This window comes from Melozone crissalis, unplaced genomic scaffold, assembly GCF_028551555.1.
Source record: "Melozone crissalis strain CALT ecotype California unplaced genomic scaffold, PUWL_Pcris_2 ptg000027l_1, whole genome shotgun sequence".
Taxonomy (NCBI): domain Eukaryota; kingdom Metazoa; phylum Chordata; class Aves; order Passeriformes; family Passerellidae; genus Melozone; species Melozone crissalis.
In genome coordinates this window covers 39980077-40001413 of record NW_026535805.1, presented here as the reverse complement: position 1 = coordinate 40001413, position 21337 = coordinate 39980077, and the positions used below count along the sequence as shown (strand labels likewise).

The window sequence follows — 21337 nt, the reverse complement described above, 5'->3', positions numbered from 1 at the left end:
TTAAAACTGCTTTAAAACTTCACAGAGAAATAAAGTAAGCTATTAAAAACACAACTATGTAATTATACCCTTCATATCTTTCACTGATTTAGCCTTCACCATAGGGATACCTGTGTGTTGGAAGGGCAGACCTCTAGAGCTGCCTTTTAGTAAATCCAGGTGTGAAGAAAAATACCCAGAATTCCCAGTACTCCCATGCACCTTTAGACTGTGTCCTAACCAGGACAGCGAAAATATGAAAATTGAACTGCATATTTAAGTCACTACTAATTATACTTTTGATATTTAGTTCCTCAGAAAAATGTAAGAGAAACATAGCTGAGCTAAAAAAAAATTTAAAAATAGGTGGTATAGGACAATAGAGATACAGTTATACATTTGCAAAGATGCACAGGCAGAACTCCTGATTACCAAGGAAGGATCACAACACACTTGGACTCAGTTCCAGATCTCCCTACCCTCTACATGTTCTGCATGACACACAGAATAGGATCCATCTCATCAAATGCAAACACCTACCATGCACATGTCTGCATCTGGGAGAGCCATCTGCATCTCCCTTTACAGACAATCAAGACAGACAGGAACTTTCAAGGGACAAAACAACTTGTAGTAGAAGATACTTTTAGCAACAAAATAAGACCCCCAAAATCCTAAACATTTACAGATGACTCCAGAATTCTTTTTTTAAAATAAAAACCTCAGAGCAAAGAGAAAATATAATCAAAAATCAATCAATCAAAAATACCAATTCAGAAAACCCACTTCTTCAATATAAAAATGCAATTTTAAATTTCATAGTTCAAATTAATAAAGGCCTTTTATAAAGCATACAAACATTGTTAATTTAATTAATTTGTAGATTTCATTTTAAAAGTAATGTAAGTCACATGAGATGAACTGACATTTCAATGCTTAGTTTATCAGACTAATATTTTCTGACAAAGCTGTTCTTTCACAGAAAAAAAGCTAACTCCCATCAGAAGTGTTTCTACCTTTCTCTTTCTTCACCAGTTTCATCCAAGACCCATGCATAGGCAAATGAAGCTTTACCAGCCTTTTTAGATTCCTGTTCATATTTGTGCATAGTTCTTTTGTTCACATTTCCCAAAAGGTAGAGCAAATGACCCATTAAAGTACTTTTGCCTGCATCAACATGTCCTGTGGAAGAAAATAAATATTACAGCAATTTTATTCATGCAATTTAGGTATAGCACAAGAAATATACTAAACATATAAACATCACATGCACTGATAATTCTTCTGTAATCCATAGAACTTCATAATCCTGTGAGACAGAGACACAGGAAGAAGACAGGTTATAACAACAGCCAGTTAGCATGACAGCCATAGAGTACCTCCAAATTCATGCTAAAAAGAACACGCTGCAACAATGAAACCAAACCAAACATGTTCTGTATGCTCAAAGGGACTCTAAATGAACCTCACTGTCCAAGTCAACGACATGTGAATGTACTCCTTCCAAAAAATGCATATGCAACTGAAAACAGTATGAGATTCCCTTCCCTGGAGTGAGAGAAGGGAATTGCTTCCATATTACTTCCAGATTCAATCAACAGTTTTTAAACTTTATGTTTGTCAGAAATATAATTTAACAGTATTACCTATTACCACCAAATTCAGCAGCTGCTTTCCTCCTTGTCTCTTCTCCAACTCTGCTTTCACATCTATTTGTGGTTTTGCCCTGCTTGACTTTTTTCCTGGAGTAGGCACCATATTCTGCTCTTCTGAAACCTGCACTACTTGGGGTGAAGGTGTAGATTTTGAGACAGCCTCAAGCACTCCAGAAGCTACACTGGCATCTTCAGCTAACAGTCCTTTCTGAGGTGTATTGGTGTGGCCATTTTCCTCAGCAATCGCACTAGGGGGAAAAAGAAAACACAAAGAATGCAAATGGCAAAGAAAACATAGAAAAAAGGGAGAGAAATTGAGTTTTCCATTCACTATCATGTAAGCCCCAAGGAGTATGTGATAAGCCCATTAAGGTGGAACTGATAAGCAGCTGGATAAAAACTGCACAGATACCATCTCTGAACGTCTTGTCTGAAAGGCAGCACTGTTTACAAAAGCAAGATAAGATGAAATCTTGTAAAATATATCAAACAGATAAACAAGGATAAACAAGCTTTCCATAGACCCTTCCTTGAACAGGAAGGGAAAGGACAATTATGCAGAACAACCACAGAGCAGGTTTCCTCTGAACTAAGAGCCCAAGTCAACTTTGAAGCACAGATCCTGAAACAGTTTCCACGTACAGTACCATTACTACAGTTCATCATAGTAATGTTTTATTCTGAGAACACCAATATAACATAAAGAGTTGATATTAAGCACATGTAAGCTGCAATTTAAAGTGCAATGCTTATACAGAACTGTAACAGATGAGTTAAGATTTATCAATGTTGAAAAAAAATTGCTTCAAGCATCAAACAAGACACTCAGGACTAAAGAGATTTGGATTCTCAAAGTCCATTTTTATAACACCCTGTTCTCCTACAAATCACCATACTAATCCTAATGGTAAATAATCTCAAATATATTTTCTTACACGGTCTCTTTTTATCTCCATTTTATAAATCAACATATTTTCCTGATTGACAAAAGCTTTCTGAGAACATACAATATTATTCTTTATCTGTCATAGCAAAGATGATCACTAAAAACAAACAGTAAGTAAACTTTTAAAGACAGCAAAAGCTTTCTTACTGCCTGATAGAATTGCATGGTGAGGCATTAATGTAGGAACAAGACTGGAACAGATGCAGTTATTACAGGTCTGCCAACATTCTGTCACAGCAAATGTCAACATACAAACCACTGATTATATAGAAAATGAAAATCCCAACAACACACTATTCTCAAAATTTTATCCAAGGAGAAGAAGCTTCTTCCCCTGGAAAACTGGAAATCCTTTCAAGTTCTCTACCATCATACTGCAGACTGCTTTCTCTGGAACAGTTTCATGCAGGCTCTCAGTCAAATGTTTCCACATCCACAAAGAAATTTTCACTCTTCACTTTCTGCTTGCACACCACAATAAACTACCCTGTTTTAATCTTTTCAACTTCTACAAACAAAACTATTTATTTTGGTACTTTAGAATCCCACATTGTGACATGTCAGCTTTTATTTGACATTACTTCTCATTTTCTGTCTGCGTAGGAGTATTTGCATTGTGTTAGCCCCTTTCCATTACATAGATCTCATAGAACAATACAGCCTCAACATGTTAATCTACTCTTCAAAGAAGCTGTTGAAGAGTTATTATCTAAAAAATTAAACATTATAAATGTTCAGATCAAATGCAAACTTAGCCTCTCATTACAGCAATAAGTACCATGGGACATTTTACAGCTCCCTCTTCTTCCCCACAGTTTCAGAACCCACCTGTGTTATCAGTACTGCAGCCAACTGATTGATTTTGACACCTTTTCATAAGACCCAAAGCCAAGTTTTTCTCTTGATTGTGAGACCAAAGAAAAAATTCCAACACTCATTTTTTGGCTACACAACCCAAGGTCAGGTTCTTGTCTCAAGGCTAAATATCCAGGTTTTTTTTCTAAAACCAAGGTCAGGTTCTTGCCTCAAGGGTGGATACCCAGGCATGCTTCCCAAATTAGCTAAGCAAACAACCTGTTCCATGCCAGCCATGATGGCTGCAGGGGTACAGATGGTAACTGTACTTCTGCATAATAGATAAACAATTCCGTAGAAAATCTATTTGATATTAAATAAAATATAGATGTACAAAGTCTATTTATATTTTTGTATTAAAGTCTGTTCTAAAAAGAAGTTACTCTATCAGAATATTGCAAACCACTTTTAGGAGAAGGACAAGTTTTTATCAAACTACCGCCTTGGGTCACACAATCTTTTGACATTTTAAAATTCACACTACAAAGCCAACTGTTCTGTATCACCAACTATCCCCATGTTACAGCACTGCAGCTTGACAAACTGAATAACCTTGATAACATTTGATTTTCTAAACCAAAACAATAGTTGGTCATCATTGCTTTACATGTAGCAATGAAGAAAGTTGATTACACACAAATTATTCCACAGGGAAAAAAGTCACTACAACTATTTATGCTTTTTTTTACTGGAAAATGGAAGTGCATTTCTGTAAGGCTGAACAGAAGACTCTGCCTTTAAAATTCCTTAAATAGTACATTAAGATTTAGCTGAAAACATACTTTGGAGAAAATAATTGTTTTGCCATTCCAATGTCTCTGCAGGGAAATTTTACTTCATGGAAACAGACTGGAAACAAGTTGATAGAGGGTACATATACAGAGAATTGTGATAACTAAGTTTTCTACATATTGTAGTAAGGTATTAAAAATCATCTGAATGATGTAAATTATAACAAATAATTTTTGTCTCCATCATTTAAGAGAGCCTCATATATTTACAATTAATTTGCATTAGAAAATCTTCATCAAGATTAAGATTCTTTCATCTTTTTCCTTTTCTTCAGGCAAACTTTAGTCTCAGTATAATATCTAGCAGCATAATACCTAGCATGTTCACATTGAAGTACCAGGACTAGTGCCAATATGCAAAGGTCACACAGAAATGCAAATATGATATTTTACATTGGTATCAAGTTTTCTTCCTTGAAAGTCTAATATTTGAAGTTCTGAAGAAAACTATTTGTATAAGAAGTCATATCAAAACAGCCTTTACAGCTGGAAATAGTTTTCTCTCCTTCTCAGTGTAGGCATTTCTTCCCAAACCAAATTCTCAAAAGTAAAAAAAAAATTAAAAGGCAGTTATTTAGATGAAGCTGAAGGTAATGTGACCCCCAAACATAACTCTCATATTTTTCTACAGCTTTTCAAAATATATTCAAGCATTGTCAGATCAGCCTATTAAAAGACAAGAATGTATTTTCATAAAGAGGTTATTTGCAAGACTATAAATTTTATTTCAATCAACTAGGTAATGATTCTTTTTCTAATCCCAGATGCTAAGATCTTCCTGCAGGCCAAAGCATATGTCAGTAAGGATTCCCCAAAACAAGATGGTTTTTGTGTGGTAGAATTCAAACTAATTACAGCATCTGAAAGAACCATGGTTATTGCCAGAGACCAAGTACTCTCTCATTTCTATGTAGCTTTTATTGCAACCACCCCTGCTGAAGGATGTCAAGTAGCTTTTATTTTGGCGCAAAGAAAAAGTGCTAGATACAAATGAAATTAGTGAAACAAAGCTCCAGCCATCATTAGGCCTTGCTACTTTTTCAAGGGTACAGTATTTGAAAAGTCAGTACACTGCTATAGTTTAAAAGTTTCAGATATTATGTTTTGGAAACCTGGAAATAATTTGTGCCAATAAATAAACTAGACTTGCCATTTCAGAGAAGAAACATCAGAATGGAGAGAGCATATGATCTACTTACAGAATATCCCTAATAACACAATTCAGCTTTTTGCTGACCAGTGTCAGGGAAAGGGAGAGCAAGTTTATTGGAAGTCCCATGGAAGTACATGAGGAGAAATGCAACAGTAAGACCCTGACAGTTACTTATGCTTCATGGCAACCAGATGAGTAGTTTATTGAAAGCCTGATAAGGGCTCAGAAAAATGCTAAGGAGCTCCACTTCTGACAGTCAATAAACAAAAATGAATGACATTGGAAATGCTCATTAGCTAGCCTCTTCCTACAAGGTTTTACAAAATTACTGAACTGAAAACTCCTGTCAGAAGGCAGTACTAGTGTGTCACTAGTGCAGGCAGTCAAGAATATAACCAAGTCAACTGCACTAGAAAGCATCTTTGGTAGTAAAGTTCAAGCTTGGTCTGAGCCATGACAACCTACCATATGAAAAAAAATTTATATTGGAGGAAGACCACTTCCTAAACCGTTGCTCGCATTGTTGTTTGAGGAGCTGATGGAACTCTCCAAAGCAGTCTCAGTTTGCCAACCACTGCTATCTGGTAACATGGAGACATTGACTGATTATGTAACTCAACTTCTCTGAAAGGACAGAACTGTTATGAACCTTCCATATGCACTGAGATGATGCACTCAAGAAAGCTTGACCATCAGCAATTCAGGAATAAATCTCAAAACAGCCTATCACAGCTCTTTTGGAAATCAGCAGAGAAACCAAAGGTGGCAGGGACCAACATTTAGTCAAAATTAAAACTGCCAGGCCAGAAATTTCCTATGCTGTCTTGCCAACAAGGATCATAACAGTAAACTGAATAAAATGTTATGGTTACATTACTGTTTTCAGGGGAATATTAATAAATACAGCATATGTTGTTATAAGACATGTTAGAAGGCATTCAATCTCCCACAAGAATTGAAAGGTTCACACCACCATGCATTCAAAGAGGAACTTGAAAGCTCATCTGCTTAATATTAACTCTTCAAAATTTAGCTTTTAAACTTATTTTCAATCTTCTAGTCTCGATGCTGAGTGAATTATTTTTACACAACTGACTCTTTTGGAGTACTTACAGTCATTACAGAAATGTCTACATTTATTTCCCCTTTCAAAATTATTAATTACAAAATATTGGTCAGACTAGTTAAAATAATCAACCCTTTTTTGGTCACAACTTCTTCTGGCTTCCTTTATTACTTAACAGGAAGAAAAAGCCCAGTAAACAGCTTTGCTAGAGCATCAGTTTACCAGCAAACTCCATTTTCTGCAGACAATTCCACTAAGAATGTCCAGCAACAAAGGCAATCAATGCTCAAAGCAATGAATGGCATCTAACAACCCATCCATTCCAAATAAGAATAACTGATCAATATGAGGTTATACCTCAAAACAAGACTGAATCATAGTCTGAATAGTTAGTCAAAGAATGGGGTTTTTTTGCTAATGCAAGGCTGCTGCTTTTAAAAACATGGTCCCAAAATTACCTTTAAGATCCCATATAGGTAACAACAAAAACTTGTTCATATGTACAATACAATTTCCTTCTAATGGTATCTGCACCAGCACCATACAAATATTTTGGAGTAAAAGTAGGGGGCAGAGTTACAGATGTTTTAGGATCCATTTAGAATGCTTTGAATAATTCATACTGGTGTTTTTGGTTAGGGACAAACTATATACCTTAAAAAAGCTGCATTATTATAAACACTCTGCAGTAAATTAACAATGAGACAACAACATAAAGAAGTTATAAAAAGGGTCGAAGGAACAAGTCTTTCTTAGGTGTTAATAAACACAGACTCTTTCTGCTCCTCAACAGGTTATCCTTGTCCTGCCATTAATCCAGAAGGTAACTGCAGAAGAAAAAAACTAACCCTAATACATTGAGGTGCAAGTTCATGTTTTGTTTTTCATGTTTAGAAATAGATGATTGTCTGCTTTTATAAAGTCAATGTCATAGCCTTGGCAGTGCCTCCACAGCAGTCTGTTAGACGAAAGAAGAAAGGAGGCCCTCATCAGACTCCTTGAAGAAGGGGTCTTTAAGACATGCAGGAAACTTTACCATTTAAATTGTATCTTCTTCCATATTCATTGATTGGCTGTGCTCCAAATCTCTTGCTCTTTTACAAATCATTCCACTTCTTACCTATTCCTCCCACTTAAAGCTAAACACCTTGAGTATATCCAATCTCAACAGTAAATAGAAGTATGTTTTCAATTAGTATTTCAGCAGTACCACTGAGATTAATTAAAAACCATCTTCACAATCACAGAATGACAGAATAGATTAGGTTAGAATGGGCCTTTTAAGGTTATCTAGTTCAACCCCCCTGCAGTGAGCAGGGACATCTTCAACTAGATCAGGTTGCTCAGAGCCTGGTCCAGTCTGATTTTGAAAGTTTCCATAGTGGAGCATCCACCACATCTTTGGGAAATCTGTTCCAGTGTTTTAACATCCTCACTGTAAAAAACTTCCTTACATACGATCTAGACTCTCTTGCAGTCTAGAACCATTACATCCTTTGCCCTGACAGAACAAGCCCTCCTGAAGTGTCTGTCCCCATCTTTCTTATACATCTCTTTTAGCTACTGGAAAGCTGCACTGAGGTCACTCCAAAGCATTCCCTTCTTCAGGATGAACAACCCCAGCTTTCTCTGGCTGTCTTCACAGGAGAGGTGCTTCATCCCTCTAATAATCTTGGTGGCCTCCTCAGGGCGCACTCCAACAGGTCCATGTCTTTTCTGTGCTGAAAACCCCAGAACTGAATGCAGCACTCCAGATGGGGTCTCACAAGGGCATTATTAAAGATGCATCTAGAGGATTTACCCACAAGTCCTGAAGGCTTAGTCTTTTTTCTGCCACTGAACTGTAAGGAAGCATGATACAAACTATGTCAGTGGCTCTGAAAAGAAGCAGAATGGCTGAGAACCATGTTGGAGACAACCACGTTTCATCAGAGACTGAGTCATCACTAGCCTATCCAAGGATTACTTAAGTCTCAGATGAGGAAGCATTCTTCTTATCTCCTCCTTCCCTGTGGAACAGGCATACAAGCTAAGTATCAGAGATACAGAATTCTGTACTTGCTCTTTTTTAGAAAGAAACATTTTAAACAGCCATTATTAGAGATTAAAAGAAAAAAAAAATCAATCACAACTACATAGAATTAGCTAGCAGAACTTCTTCACTCACTTAATATTCCTTTATTTTTCTAAACTTCTATCCAAATTAAATTACTACATAGAAGTCCCCATAAAAAACTTCAACTTCTAAGAAATTTAATAAGAACAAAAGACATAAAGGTACCTGGAACTTCATGAGTCCAGTTGTCAAACCCAGAGCCACTGATTAGTAGACAGCAAGTGAAAAAAAAATTATGCTTCCTTTATATATTGCAATTCTCAAATAGTATAGACAAAATATTTTGAAAGTCACAGAAATTTTTCATTTGGAGCTTATTGCACCTAAGGAGATTAAATGAAGGTGATGTCTTTTAGCAATGATATTTGGTAGCATAAACAAATAATGACATCAGTTTCACACCTTGTATTAAATGTGCTTAAGCAGATGAAATTGCTTGCTTTCCACTCCGTTATCAAACATGCACAAGATGCTGTAAGATAAAGATTATGCTGCCCTCTTACTTCCAAGAATGCTTTCCAGATCAGAATTACAAACACTGCAGGATGAGGTTGCAATGTTGACACTTACACTTGAGAATTTTTTGACCTCAGGATGAACTGTGGAATTTTTTGCCACAGATTAGATAGCTATTGTAAGACTGGGTTCAAAACAGAATAAGGGTACCTAAGTAAGAAAAATACATTAACCATTCTTAATAGAAATAGATAAAACCAAATAAAAATAAAAATTGTGGGGAACCACAGAACACTACACCATGATATGTCATGCACCATATTCCCAACATACATGCCCTTCTTGTATATTTCTTTAACTATTCACTGCTGGCTATTACTGTAGGTAGACTCTGATTCAAATATCTGTCTTCTTGCTCTCATGAGACATCCCCTTAACAGTTCCAAGTCAGGATAAAATTAGAAGCACTAATTTAGCTATAGCACAAGTAGGACCAAACTCTACAACAGTTGTACCCTGGACACCTGTTAAAGTTAATAAAAGCTGCAGAGGAAGGCATGGTTTAGCCATAAGTGATTGTTTTCCCCATCAACTATTCTTAAATACATTACTTCCTTTGAAGAACAAGCAATTACAGTTAAGATTTATTGATTTCATAATTCCACTTAGAGAACTAAATTTAAAATAAACGAACACCAAGAAAGTTCAGTATTCTATGAAGCGGATGTTTAAATAATCTGACTACCTGATATCTCTATGCACTATTCATAGTGAAAGGATTTGTTAAACTCAAAACGTGAGGTACCATCTTCTGAAAGTAATTCTGAGTCAAACAAGAAGCTGAGATGGTTAGTTCTGAAGAGTGACACTAAAACTGCTGTGAAAAATAGAAAAAAAATAAGAAAACTTGCTACAGGTGCATCAGTCTGAAAGAAGAGCTGCTGATGTACCTTGATGTATGAGGGCTTGGCTTACCATGGAACTTCAAATCCCATAGATTGTTTCTTTCCAGACACTGTCATTTTGGCAATTTTTGGCACAATTTCAGATTCCATTCTGGGTGACTGGGAATCCCTTGTTTTTCCTAGTAATAGACAAAAAGTAAGTTTGAACTTAAGGCTGTGACTAACACGTATTAAAGTTCAACAAGTTCCATTACTTCTCTCCAACCCAACAATACCAGTCCTTTGTGACCAACACTCACATTTCAGTGTCTTATGTGCACATATTACATAATTAATCATATAATCTACAGTTAGATCTATTGTGAAAATCTCACCTCTATCTCCAAGCATTCACATGACACCTACACTATGCAAGAGCTTTACTAGAAGCAGCTCTGCAGGGTGCCAGAAGCATTTCATGCAACGCGAGATAAAGAAAGAGTCTGCAGCTGCTCACTAGATTATTGGATTAATTCTTCTTTAGAGTTTTTCTTTTGCCTTAATATTGCTAACACTGTAAAGCAAAAAAATATGCCCAACTCAGAGAATGCTAGCAGCAGCACCAGCTATGTGTGGGCTGCAAGGCCTTCCCCGAAACTTGAAAGCAGAGTTGTCTCGTAGTGAATTACACTCAAGAAGCCAAGCAATACTCCAAAGCTAGCTAATTTCAAGGTTATTTAGAAGCAATTACCAGAATTGAGTAACTTAATTACTTATAGGTATTAACTTTTACCATAACTTAAATGAAAACACAATTAAAGTTCATTCTTAGTTTTGTGAAACTAGTTGCATAACTAATAGCACTATTAGTTTCTTATCAAGCTGTAAAAAAAAGATAAATTATTTACTCTGCAGAGGAGGGCTTTATATAAAAGAAGTAAATTAGACATTTTATTTGCACAGTTCCCTTGTTATTATTTTAGGATCCCTTCTTCCTTCAAGGAAAAAAACTTCCTGTATTACAGCATTTGTGACAGCTGCTGCACATTGTGTTCTGAAGCATGCTACACACATGACAAAACAAAAAAATAATCCAAATTCAGAATTAAGCTGCAATTTCTAAACACGCTTTACCTACAAGTGTATCTGAGAACTAGAAAAACGCCACTACTCTTTTGGTATTGGACCAGTTTGGACAATCAAGAGTCAAGTGAATACCAAGTTACTCTTTCAAGTATTTTAGATACACTACATTAGGATCAGCTATTGGAGCCATTTGCCTTACTCATTTATGTTAATGCTGCACTTCCTTCTAAAGCACAACGGCTACACCTTTAAACCACAAGAGCAAATTGGTTTGTAGGTTACATAAATGGCTGCGGTCAAGGCTGCTGAAGATTTCAGGCAAGGAAGCAAAATACCACAGACATGTCTACAACAGCATACCAAAAAAGCAAACAATCACAATACAGATGGAAACATTCTTATTTATCTGATGACTTAGTTTTCATCTCCCTCATTTGTCTTACCTGCTGATACTAATTTATTTATATGCTACCTGCAGATCTCTCTGCAAGAAGTCATCAGTATGTGGTTCATGAATAGTTGGATACAAATAAGAAACAAAATTAGGAGAAATAATTCTCAGAAAATACCATGTTTGAAATCTGGCTGCAAGGAACCAATAATTACAAATAACACAATTAAACTGAAATGAGACTAGTTGAAAGAAAAGACAATCATTAGTATTATAAAACTTGAAAATAACTTGCAATCTCTTAGTCCAAAAGTCAAAGGTCTTACAAAACACATCTTCTCTAATCAATTCCAAAATTAAGCTTTACTCTGTACAAAAAATGCTGTAGTGTTTGACACAGACTCAAAGTTAAATTGTACAAGGAGACAGCATATTCAACAAATGGATTATTTGAGACAGAAGAAAAAACCTTAAAACTAGAACTTAGGAAACACTACAAGTTAAAAGAAGATACAAAACTAAAATCACAAAGAACAAGAGAAAGTAAAATAATAGTCCATTAAAGCTGACAGTTTGGTAGTTCTTTATTTATATATAAACTTTAGTTTTATAACTAACAATAACAATAATAAATAATTATATAAATAAATAAATACTGAAGCAGAGGTGGAGCAGGGAAGCAGACTGGGATCATATAAAGACAAATCAAACCATAGAAATAATCCAAGAATGGCGACATTCATACAGATGAAAAGGCAAGGCAAGAATTATTAGTAACACTAGCGGTAGAAGCATCAAATACAATTTTCAGCCTTCAATGTTTTTATAACCAAGCACAATAAAATCAAGCAGAACATTTGAGATAAGGACCAAGTCTGTCTTTTATGCATTGCAGGCGCCATTAAAGATTAATAATTATGGCTTCATTACAAAGGACAGAAGGCTGGGAAAGGAGTATACCTCACTATCTAATCTATAGGGAACCGGAGAAAACTGCATGATAAATTCTTATCTGCTCTAGCAGGCAAAGCAAAAGCTATTCGGCACTTAACAGATTGCATGCAAATCCTTAAATTGCACCTTGGAACTAAAAGGAAGTCAATGCACAAAGCTGATACAATTCTTAAAACACTTCTTAATCTACAAGCAGGGTACCCTATGGCAGCTGAAGTGTACTACAAACCCAGAAAAAACATAGAAACAGTAATCCCAATCTGATTAGGATATGAGCAGCTGTGGAAAATCAACTTTGAAGGGAAAGGATTACAAGGATACAGAGATTTTTAACAAGAAGGCCTTCATAAAGTTCTTCATACCTACTGCCACTTGGACATTCTCAAACACATACCTAGGTAATTCAATGGCAATACATTTTCTAAATCAAGAGTACAGATAAAATAAAACCAGATATATCTTTCACAAACTCCAAAAGAAGTCCCAATACTTCATTACATTCAACTGTTATAAGCATTGCAGGAAATAAATCTAAGTGTATCCCTAAAAGTAAATGCACTGATTGACATAACACTAGGAAAATTTAAAATTTTTCCTTCCACAGAAACACATAGTATACATTTATAAATCATAAAAATTAAAATTGAAAATAAAAAATAAAATCTTAAAAGCTCATCAGCATGATAGCTCTCACAATTCAGAACGTTCAGAACCCCAAACTTCTTGCCTATTTTAAGCAAAGTAGCTTCCAGAGAGGTATTTGGTACTTAGACTGCACTGATATCAGAGTACCAAGGCTAAAGCACACTGTAGCTACAAGTCAAACACTACTACAAAACTAAAAGTGTACTGATCAACCTTGTCTCAATATTAAACTGGGATCAGCCTAACTCCAAAGGGAACAGAGAGACTGTACTGCCATTACTCCAATACAACTGGAATGTATGACACCCTGACAAAGTCCTCTTCTATTATTCTTGGCTGTGTTTTTACTTTCCTGTGACTGCCAGTTGGTCTTCTGACTTAACTCAAAAGTCTTTAAAGACTTACTCAAAAAATATTACTAATGACACCTGATATAACTTCAAAATCATTAGCAATACAACCCCAAAATCTGACGGCACAATAAATTACCTGCAAGCTGATAAATATGATGATGACATAGACAAATACGTATGTGAGAAGGAAGTAAAACATTGGGATAGTTTTTAAAAATTAATACAGTCTCTCTAGATGTTCAAGATGAAATAGTAGAAGTACATAGATTTAGTCAACCACCTCCCTTTACTGTGAGCAACTCTCTCTGGATTCCTTTTCTAAAACTAGTTGTAAGCAGTACCTGTAGAAGATCTGTACAAACAAATCAAAAGATTACTCTGGCTACATTATCAAACATAACAGGCTTGATAAGTCCTTTTATCAATTTTGATATTTAACACTGAAAATAACAGGAAGATAAAAATTAATATTTTCTCTAATTCTGTTGGAGGTATGGAAGGTTTCAGTAAATGGAAGAGTTGATTGACAGTGTAGTCTGCTCCCAGGTAGTTCAGAGGTGAATGAAAAGAGGAATCTGTTAAACAGCCACTCTCTCAAGAAAGACACATTGATACCAAATGGATATTGGCATATTTAGAGAAACACACACTAGCATTGGGTATTTAAATCCACACTTTGTCCAGGTGACCATATCTTTCCAATAGGTCTAACAAAACGCCACTGCTCTCAATTCCTATACACAGAATCTTCTCCTCCCAAGCAGTCTTTCTTACCCAACAGTAAATTGGCACTAAAACTCTACACTCAACTAGCCCACTGCATAGAGAAGCCTGTTTCTGATACAATGAACCATAACATTTCAAGTGCCTGAATTCAGCTTGAAAAACAAATGTCAAGACAGGCATGTCTTGAGCTTATGCTTTTTCAGATGGCAATTCCATTTAAATAAATCCTTGTCTACTCACAAACCAACTACTAGTGGTATATAAACACTGGCAAAGGATCACACCTTCAAGGGAATTATGTTCCAATTAATTGTAGGCAGCTTGCTGTTAGTTGTTCACTTGCATGCTTTTGACATTTTTAATGGCTATACTGATTCTTCTCTTTTCAAAATTGAATGTGCACTTGAAGGCAGCTGCACACTATTTCAATTTTAAATGGGGATGAGAATCTTACATTTAACTGACACTTGACAGACAGAATAAAGTTACTTAAGCAGGTCCTCCTAATGCTGTCTAAACCAGCACTGCCATGAGAAAAAACACACATGCAACACCATGCCTTCTAATCTACAAGATATGGTTTGCATCCTTTCCTCTGCTACAGACTTTCTATATAACCACAAACAAGTCACTTACACCTCTGTCTGCTCATTGTACAGCAACAGCCACCAATTACATAAAAGAAAACAGGGCACTGGTTTTGTGCACCATGTCATGAGCTTGGTGCACATGTCATGAGAAACAGTTCTGTCTGAAAAGCAGAATTAATAACCAAGGCTCCTCTCAAGATAACACACTTCCCTTCCTATATGCTCTGCTATGATTTTAAACTAATTTTAAGACCCTGTAATTGTGAAAATATTTCAAATACAGACTACACATGAGTGAGTCAACCAGATGTAGACACCCACACAATCACACAAAATTTAATGCTCAGAACCATGTATCACCTGTTTGACCACATATATCTGGGTTTATATTAATATCTAATAAATTCATCCTGTCACACAACCCACCTGAAAAACTTCAAATTGTTCACATTTTTCTATTTTTGTCACAAACCTCATGAGTTTTAAGACATGAATTTTTTTAAAATTTGCCTTAAAAACAGTAGAATTTTATTTTTTATCTCTTCAAATGTCAAAGCACATGGAAAAAATAACATCAAGAAATATAAAAACTTGTCAAATTAGAGATATGCTACTGAAAATAATTTGTTTTGGTTTCATAATTAAAGTGAATTATTTGACACTCATGAACTCTACAAAATGCTGTAGGTTACAGTGGTAACTTGCAGTTAGCTAAGTTCACACTTTGGATGCAGTACACTACCACCAGTGGCACTGGTACTGTGTATTAGTATTACCAACATATCACCACTCTGAGAATACTGTCAGAAGTCCAAGACTCTTAACAATGTACCACCAGTACATAAAAAAGTCTGCATGATGTGAGAACTTCAACTTACAGAATTCCTTCCATATGCAAACTTTAGTACTTAAATTAGACCTGTTCAAAACAGCCACTTTTAGAAAACCATATGACATTATGCTACCATAAACTACAACATGCAAGTGGATGCTACTGAACATCCACAGTACTTCCAAAAACAATGGAACAGTCCAAAATAATAGAAAATACAACTTGCTAAGTCACCACCCAGTGATGAGACACAGCCATTCTAAAGATATTACTGAAAACAATTCTCCAAACAAGAACCCTGAACTTTTTCTTTTCAAAAGAAAGGTTATTTCCTAATAGAAACCACAGTCTGGGACTTTCCAGGTAACTTGGTCTCATTGTTATAACTATTACCTTCTCTGCAAAATTTCAGAGGGTGAATATGAATTTTTTTTCATGTAACTCAGAGAAGGCATTTTCTCTGAAAAATGTTGAAAATAAAAATGTTCACTTGCACCTAACTACAAGAATTTTTTTGGTTTGTTCTTAAGGTTTGACACAAGAAGAGGGAAGAGAGATACAGCAGGTTCTTGAGTGGTGATATTAATGAGTCTGTCCATCATGGATCAGTTTTCTGGGATCCACAACTTGCTATCCCAAGACTGAAGTTCCAGAAAAGTTTGCTTCACTACATGCAGCTGCAATAACTGTGTGTGCAGGAGCCACAGTCAGAAGGGCTGGCAGCTTGCTACAGCCAGCTGGCACTCCTCACCTCTCTGGCTTTACTTTCAATGTTTGCAGTTTTCAGCAAGTTGACATCAGTAGTCCAAAAATTAATTTGTTCAAGTGAGGCTCCTGCCTGGAGCTGACCTTTTTTTTTTTTTAACTTCCAAACAGGAAGAACAAACTGGAAGATAAAAGATAGAACAGAAGGTTTTTTAAAAAATGGCACCTAAGTAAGGTATTATTTGCATAAAGTAAATCCACCAAGTGATCTTTCCACATTCTGAAAATCCACTTGATTTTGCCTTAGCAAACAGTTTGCACATGCTCTTAAGGCTTAAGTTTTAAAAACTAAATCCCTGAAACACTTCATCAACATTCAGTATGTAGCTGCTAAAACTGTTTTTGTCCAGGCAGGACACAACCGTGTCACCTGAATTCAAATTCTACCTCTCCTGTGGTCTCCATAGTTTCCTACCACAACAATAAACTGGAGGCATAAATCTGTCCTGGATACATCATAAAAACAAACAAAACTGGCGGGCAAGAGAAGAAAACCATGTAGTGAGAACTGGCAAGCAGTAAAACACACAGATTATCAAGAACAGATGAAGACTAGAAGAATGAAAATCAGTCAAGCAGAGAAGATGAAACAGAGTGATAGAGTGAGCATGAAAAACACAAAACGAAAGTATTAGTGAACAACTTTCCTTGAGGAAAAACTGTATAAGGAGAAAGTAAGAGGCCATATACGCAGTGATAAGTTACATGCAAAGCTAAACACGAACAAAGGAAGCAGAAATTGAGCAGAACTAAAAGCAAATGCAAAGTGTGTCTGGAAAACAGCAAACATGGAAAATAATGGCCAATTATTGGAAAAATAGGTAGGAAACTGGAATTGCTAGATAAAGAGATTGAAATTATAAAGCAGAAAAAAATGGAACTGCAATAAAAAACGTGGAATGACATTAGGAAATAAATAAAATACTGTGTTTAGGGCATAAAGACAAATTCAACAAAAAAACTGAACACAACTGAATAAGTTAGAGGATTAGAAGGACACAGACGTATGTTAGATCAGGTTGAAATGGCAACAACATATTTTCTTTCCTGTTTGAAACATAGCCAAAATTTCTGGAGTTTCACCACGTCTCTTGCCATCAATACTACCTCCCCAAATGAAGCCAGATGATACAGAATCCACCAGTCAATTACAGCTGCCTTCTCTTGCTCTTCTCACCTGAAACATCTCCCTGTGAGAATTTTCTGGTCATCAGGACTTATTTAATTTACACACAGTCAAGCCTGCAAGCAGCACAAAATTAATCTTACCTATTAAAACTATTTTTTTCTAAGTGACTCTTTACTGCAATTATTCCATCGAATGGTGTACATATAATTTAGAATATCTAATGTTGCCAGAAACACACCTCAGAAAACAGTGTATATTTTCATATGAAAGATTTTACTCATGTCTATTACTACTAGGAGCTTTCAGCATTTTCACAACTTAAACTTGTATGTCTTAATATCTGGATGCTTAAATCAACATTCCAATTTTTATGAAATTATGTTTAGGCAACACACGACGGCAAATTAATGCACAGACCAGTTCTATACGTAGACCATTGGTGCAGTCTTTCCAGAAATATGGATAATTAGTCTGGTTTGCATTCATGGTTCATCTGTTAGAGGAAAGACAGGGACTGATGCTATAGCAAAACTCTAAAGATTTCCAGTTTCACTAAGCCAACATCTCCCCTGTAAAAGAACGGAGCTCTCCTGCGCAGAAGGGCAGACTGGGGGGTGGTGCGTGTTTTCCTTTTGAGAGAACCCAAACATCAGCTGTCTCCTTTTGATGTTTCCGACATGTAAAGGTCCAATAGGAACTCAACTATCAAAACAGCAACTTTCTCATCCACCAAGTTTTTCAAAAGGATGTCCCTGTGATACTTCTCATACCTACTGCTGATAGTTCAATGGACTAAAATTCAGTCCTTCACATGACCGTAACTCAGCACAACTCATCCTGTAACTACTGAAACCCAATTTGTGGGAGGTGTATTGCTCTGCATTCTAGCAATGCCAACGATACCCATTCTCAATCCGTAACTGAAGCTATGATCTCCTGCAAAAATCATTTATTAGACATTTGCAGTTGTTCTGTAACAGCACCTTTACTCTCCCCCAAATACACAACCATAAGTCGTTGGTGGTGTTTTCTAACTCAACGAATTTTTCTCAAATGACTGTGAACTGTCTTTCAGTGAGATTTACAAAAAGCTCAGTCTGATATTTCTGAAGTGCAACTTCCTGCCATAAATGGTCATGTAAAGAGCAGAGTCAGCACTATGGGCAGGATAACCCTAAGACGATATCCCCTTTAGCCAGTCACTTAATTGAACAGAACACAGAGTCCATGCAAATTACCAGAATTTCTGTTAAACCTTGGCCCAAAATGAGTATGTAAAACTGAAAGTACAGTATGTATATTCTATTACAATTATATCAAATTTCCAAAAATAACAAATAGTAATTTCAGGTTTAATTCATAACTAATGTTATAATGCCAGAGGATGGTGCTATTTGCACATCATTCAGATAATGCAGAAACATCATACCCTTTACATGTTGACATTATTTATGCAAGTACATTCCTGTTGATTGTATTGAAGGCATTTTACAAAAAGAAAGCTTTCCTGATCCACAACTTTTATTTATGCACAAAAACTACTTCAGTATGAAACAGAAATTTAAGAACAGTGAACACAAAAAACATAGAAGCAATCTGACAGTATTTAAAGAGTAAAATCATCTTACATTTGTTCAGCTCTTCCACAACCACTCTGCAAATTTTCTCCAGAAACTTAATGAGATAGCCTTTTAAAGTTGCAGAAGAAAATGTATTTACTAGCCCTACACAATTGTTTAAGCTGTAAATATTTCTAGCAGTTTTAGGTCCAGAAAAATGCAAAAGTTTTGTGTGGTGAGAACTTGTAGGCAGGAGTAGCTAAAACCTTATTTAAATTTCAGTTCTGTGACTTCTCAACCTTCTCACTCTGCTGGTGGCATTACAATCACACCAGATCCTCTCCATGACTTTGGGGCTGGCAATGCATGCAGCATAAGGCAATGCCACAGCACAAGGCACATTTCAGAGGGGGTGGCTTCAGAAGACCAAAAGCCTAATCACATATCAAAAAATTTTTGATAATGAAAAAAACAGTTCAGGGGCTTTTTATGTAAGATGTGATTTTAAAGAAGCAAGTGTTCAACAGGTTGAGTGAGTATAAGTCTTTTAAAAGAAAAAAAAAAAAGCAAAAAACAAAAACAAGACCCAGCAGTACAGCAATTACTCATAATACTGCGTGCACACAAACACCCATCCCCTACTGTAAATTCAAATACAAATGTATTTAATCAAAAAAACTAGGAGTTGTTCATGAGTACAAGGGAGAAACTCACTGACTGACTTGACTTTTGCATTTCTGCTTGCAAGATTATGGCAATCAAACAGCAAATCCTCAGAAATGTCCCCTTTCAGTTTGTGAGTTTTTTCCCCTTAAAAAGACAAAAGTATAGACATATTCTACTTACATATTTTACAAAATGTCAAAATGTCAGCCAAATACTCCCATTTTGAATGCTTTACCTATAATGAAGATAAAGGGAAAAATAGTACTTACTAGAATTTCATTACAGGTAAAGAGAGTAGGAGTGGAGGTAGAGAATTGCCAGCAGAAATGGAACTGAATAGATGGAAGGACATTATATGGAGCAGTTCGTTTTTCAAGGGGTTTTGCTTTGGTTTGATGAAACTGACTTCTTGATCATCCTTTTCATGCCCACCACCTCCTAGTTACCATAGATGGAGACATCTTCCCAAGCCAGCAGTTAGGGTGCTTTTCAGGGATGTGGCAAAACTAAGTATAAAGTCTTTACTTCTTTACTATGCCTGACAGAAACTGTGGATGATATGGTTATCACCCACACCACAGTAAATGTTCAGACTCTTGATGTTTTGGGGGGCTTTCTTCTACTTAAGCAAGAGACAACCTTCACACTAAAAAGCATCTCACTATAACTACTAACCAGCTTAGGGTGTGAGCCTCAGTTCAAAATCATCTTTGTGTTCAGTATTTGTTCATATACAGAACTCAAAGCAAACCTAAATTGCAATTTTGCTACAAATACTTAAATGCCTCCTGAATTCCACAGTCCATAGCCATAGCGGAGATCTGAACTCAAGAAGAATGCTTCAGGGCATTGTGCTGCTTTCACTAAGAAAGAAAACTGCTACAGTGGAAAGAGATACTAAGGAACAAAGATTAATAAAGTTCCAGAACTTTTTTTCTTGTGAAATATAAATAATATTCTAAATAGTCATAACATAAAAAAATGTACTAAAGAGTATTATGGTTCTCTATATTAAAAACTACAATTAGATACATAACACAAAAAAGAAATCATGATCAACAAAATACCTCTATCTAATACAGTGAAAACAAGTGTGTTGTTTTACATCTCAAAATAAAAATCATTAAAAGGTATTACTTTGACCAAGTAAATTAGACACAGTAATTTTCCAAACTGCCAAAAGACAATGTTCAGTGTTTGGGTTTCTTGATCAGGAGCAATTTTAATAAGTTGAGGAAACTGACAAGGAAAAACCAGTATTAACCAGAATGGAAGTAATGATGCTGGAAGGCAGGCTCCAGTGAAGATAAACCCAGTAAAACACAAGACTGACATTCTAAGCTCATCTTCAGAAGCAGCTGTATTCTATGGAAGGCAGTTAGCTCAGTGAACCCAAGAATAAGAAGTGAAATAGGAGCCAAGATCTTACACCTAATATCTGCTCTTACTTTTAAAGCAATCTAGCAGAACAGGGCCTGCCCTTATGTCCCCAAGAAAATTGGAATTTTCATTTTCAATGAATGGAATTTTCACTTTCAATGGAAATCTACATAAGGTAAATATCTAAGTACTATAAATAGCTTACATTAACTAATGATACACATGAATGGTGGAAAAGGTACCTCTGATTGGTGACAGGTGCCAACACACAACTCCCAGACCTAGGAGCTGATAGGCTCCTAATCACCAGAGATGTCATCAAACACAATAGAGTAGGAGAGATGCTATTTACAGTTTTAC

General features: G+C 35.9%; 1 protein-coding gene across 2 annotated transcripts in view; it reads right to left on the bottom strand.

Moving 5' to 3' along the window:
* HBS1L (HBS1 like translational GTPase) overlaps positions 1–21337 on the bottom strand; it is a 58922-nt gene that overhangs the window by 15284 nt on the left and 22301 nt on the right. Inside the window, exons 1-4 of one of the 2 annotated variants that reach the window (XM_054279468.1) lie at positions 19778–19867; positions 9993–10101; positions 1626–1882; positions 996–1161 (exon numbers count right to left, since the gene is read on the bottom strand). In XM_054279468.1, coding sequence (XP_054135443.1) covers positions 996–1161; positions 1626–1882; positions 9993–10072 — 503 coding nt within the window. In that variant the 5' untranslated portion in view covers positions 10073–10101; positions 19778–19867. Of the gene's footprint in view, positions 1–995; positions 1162–1625; positions 1883–9992; positions 10102–19777; positions 19868–21337 lie in introns of those variants that run through there. The other variant, XM_054279466.1, reaches the window with a different exon arrangement.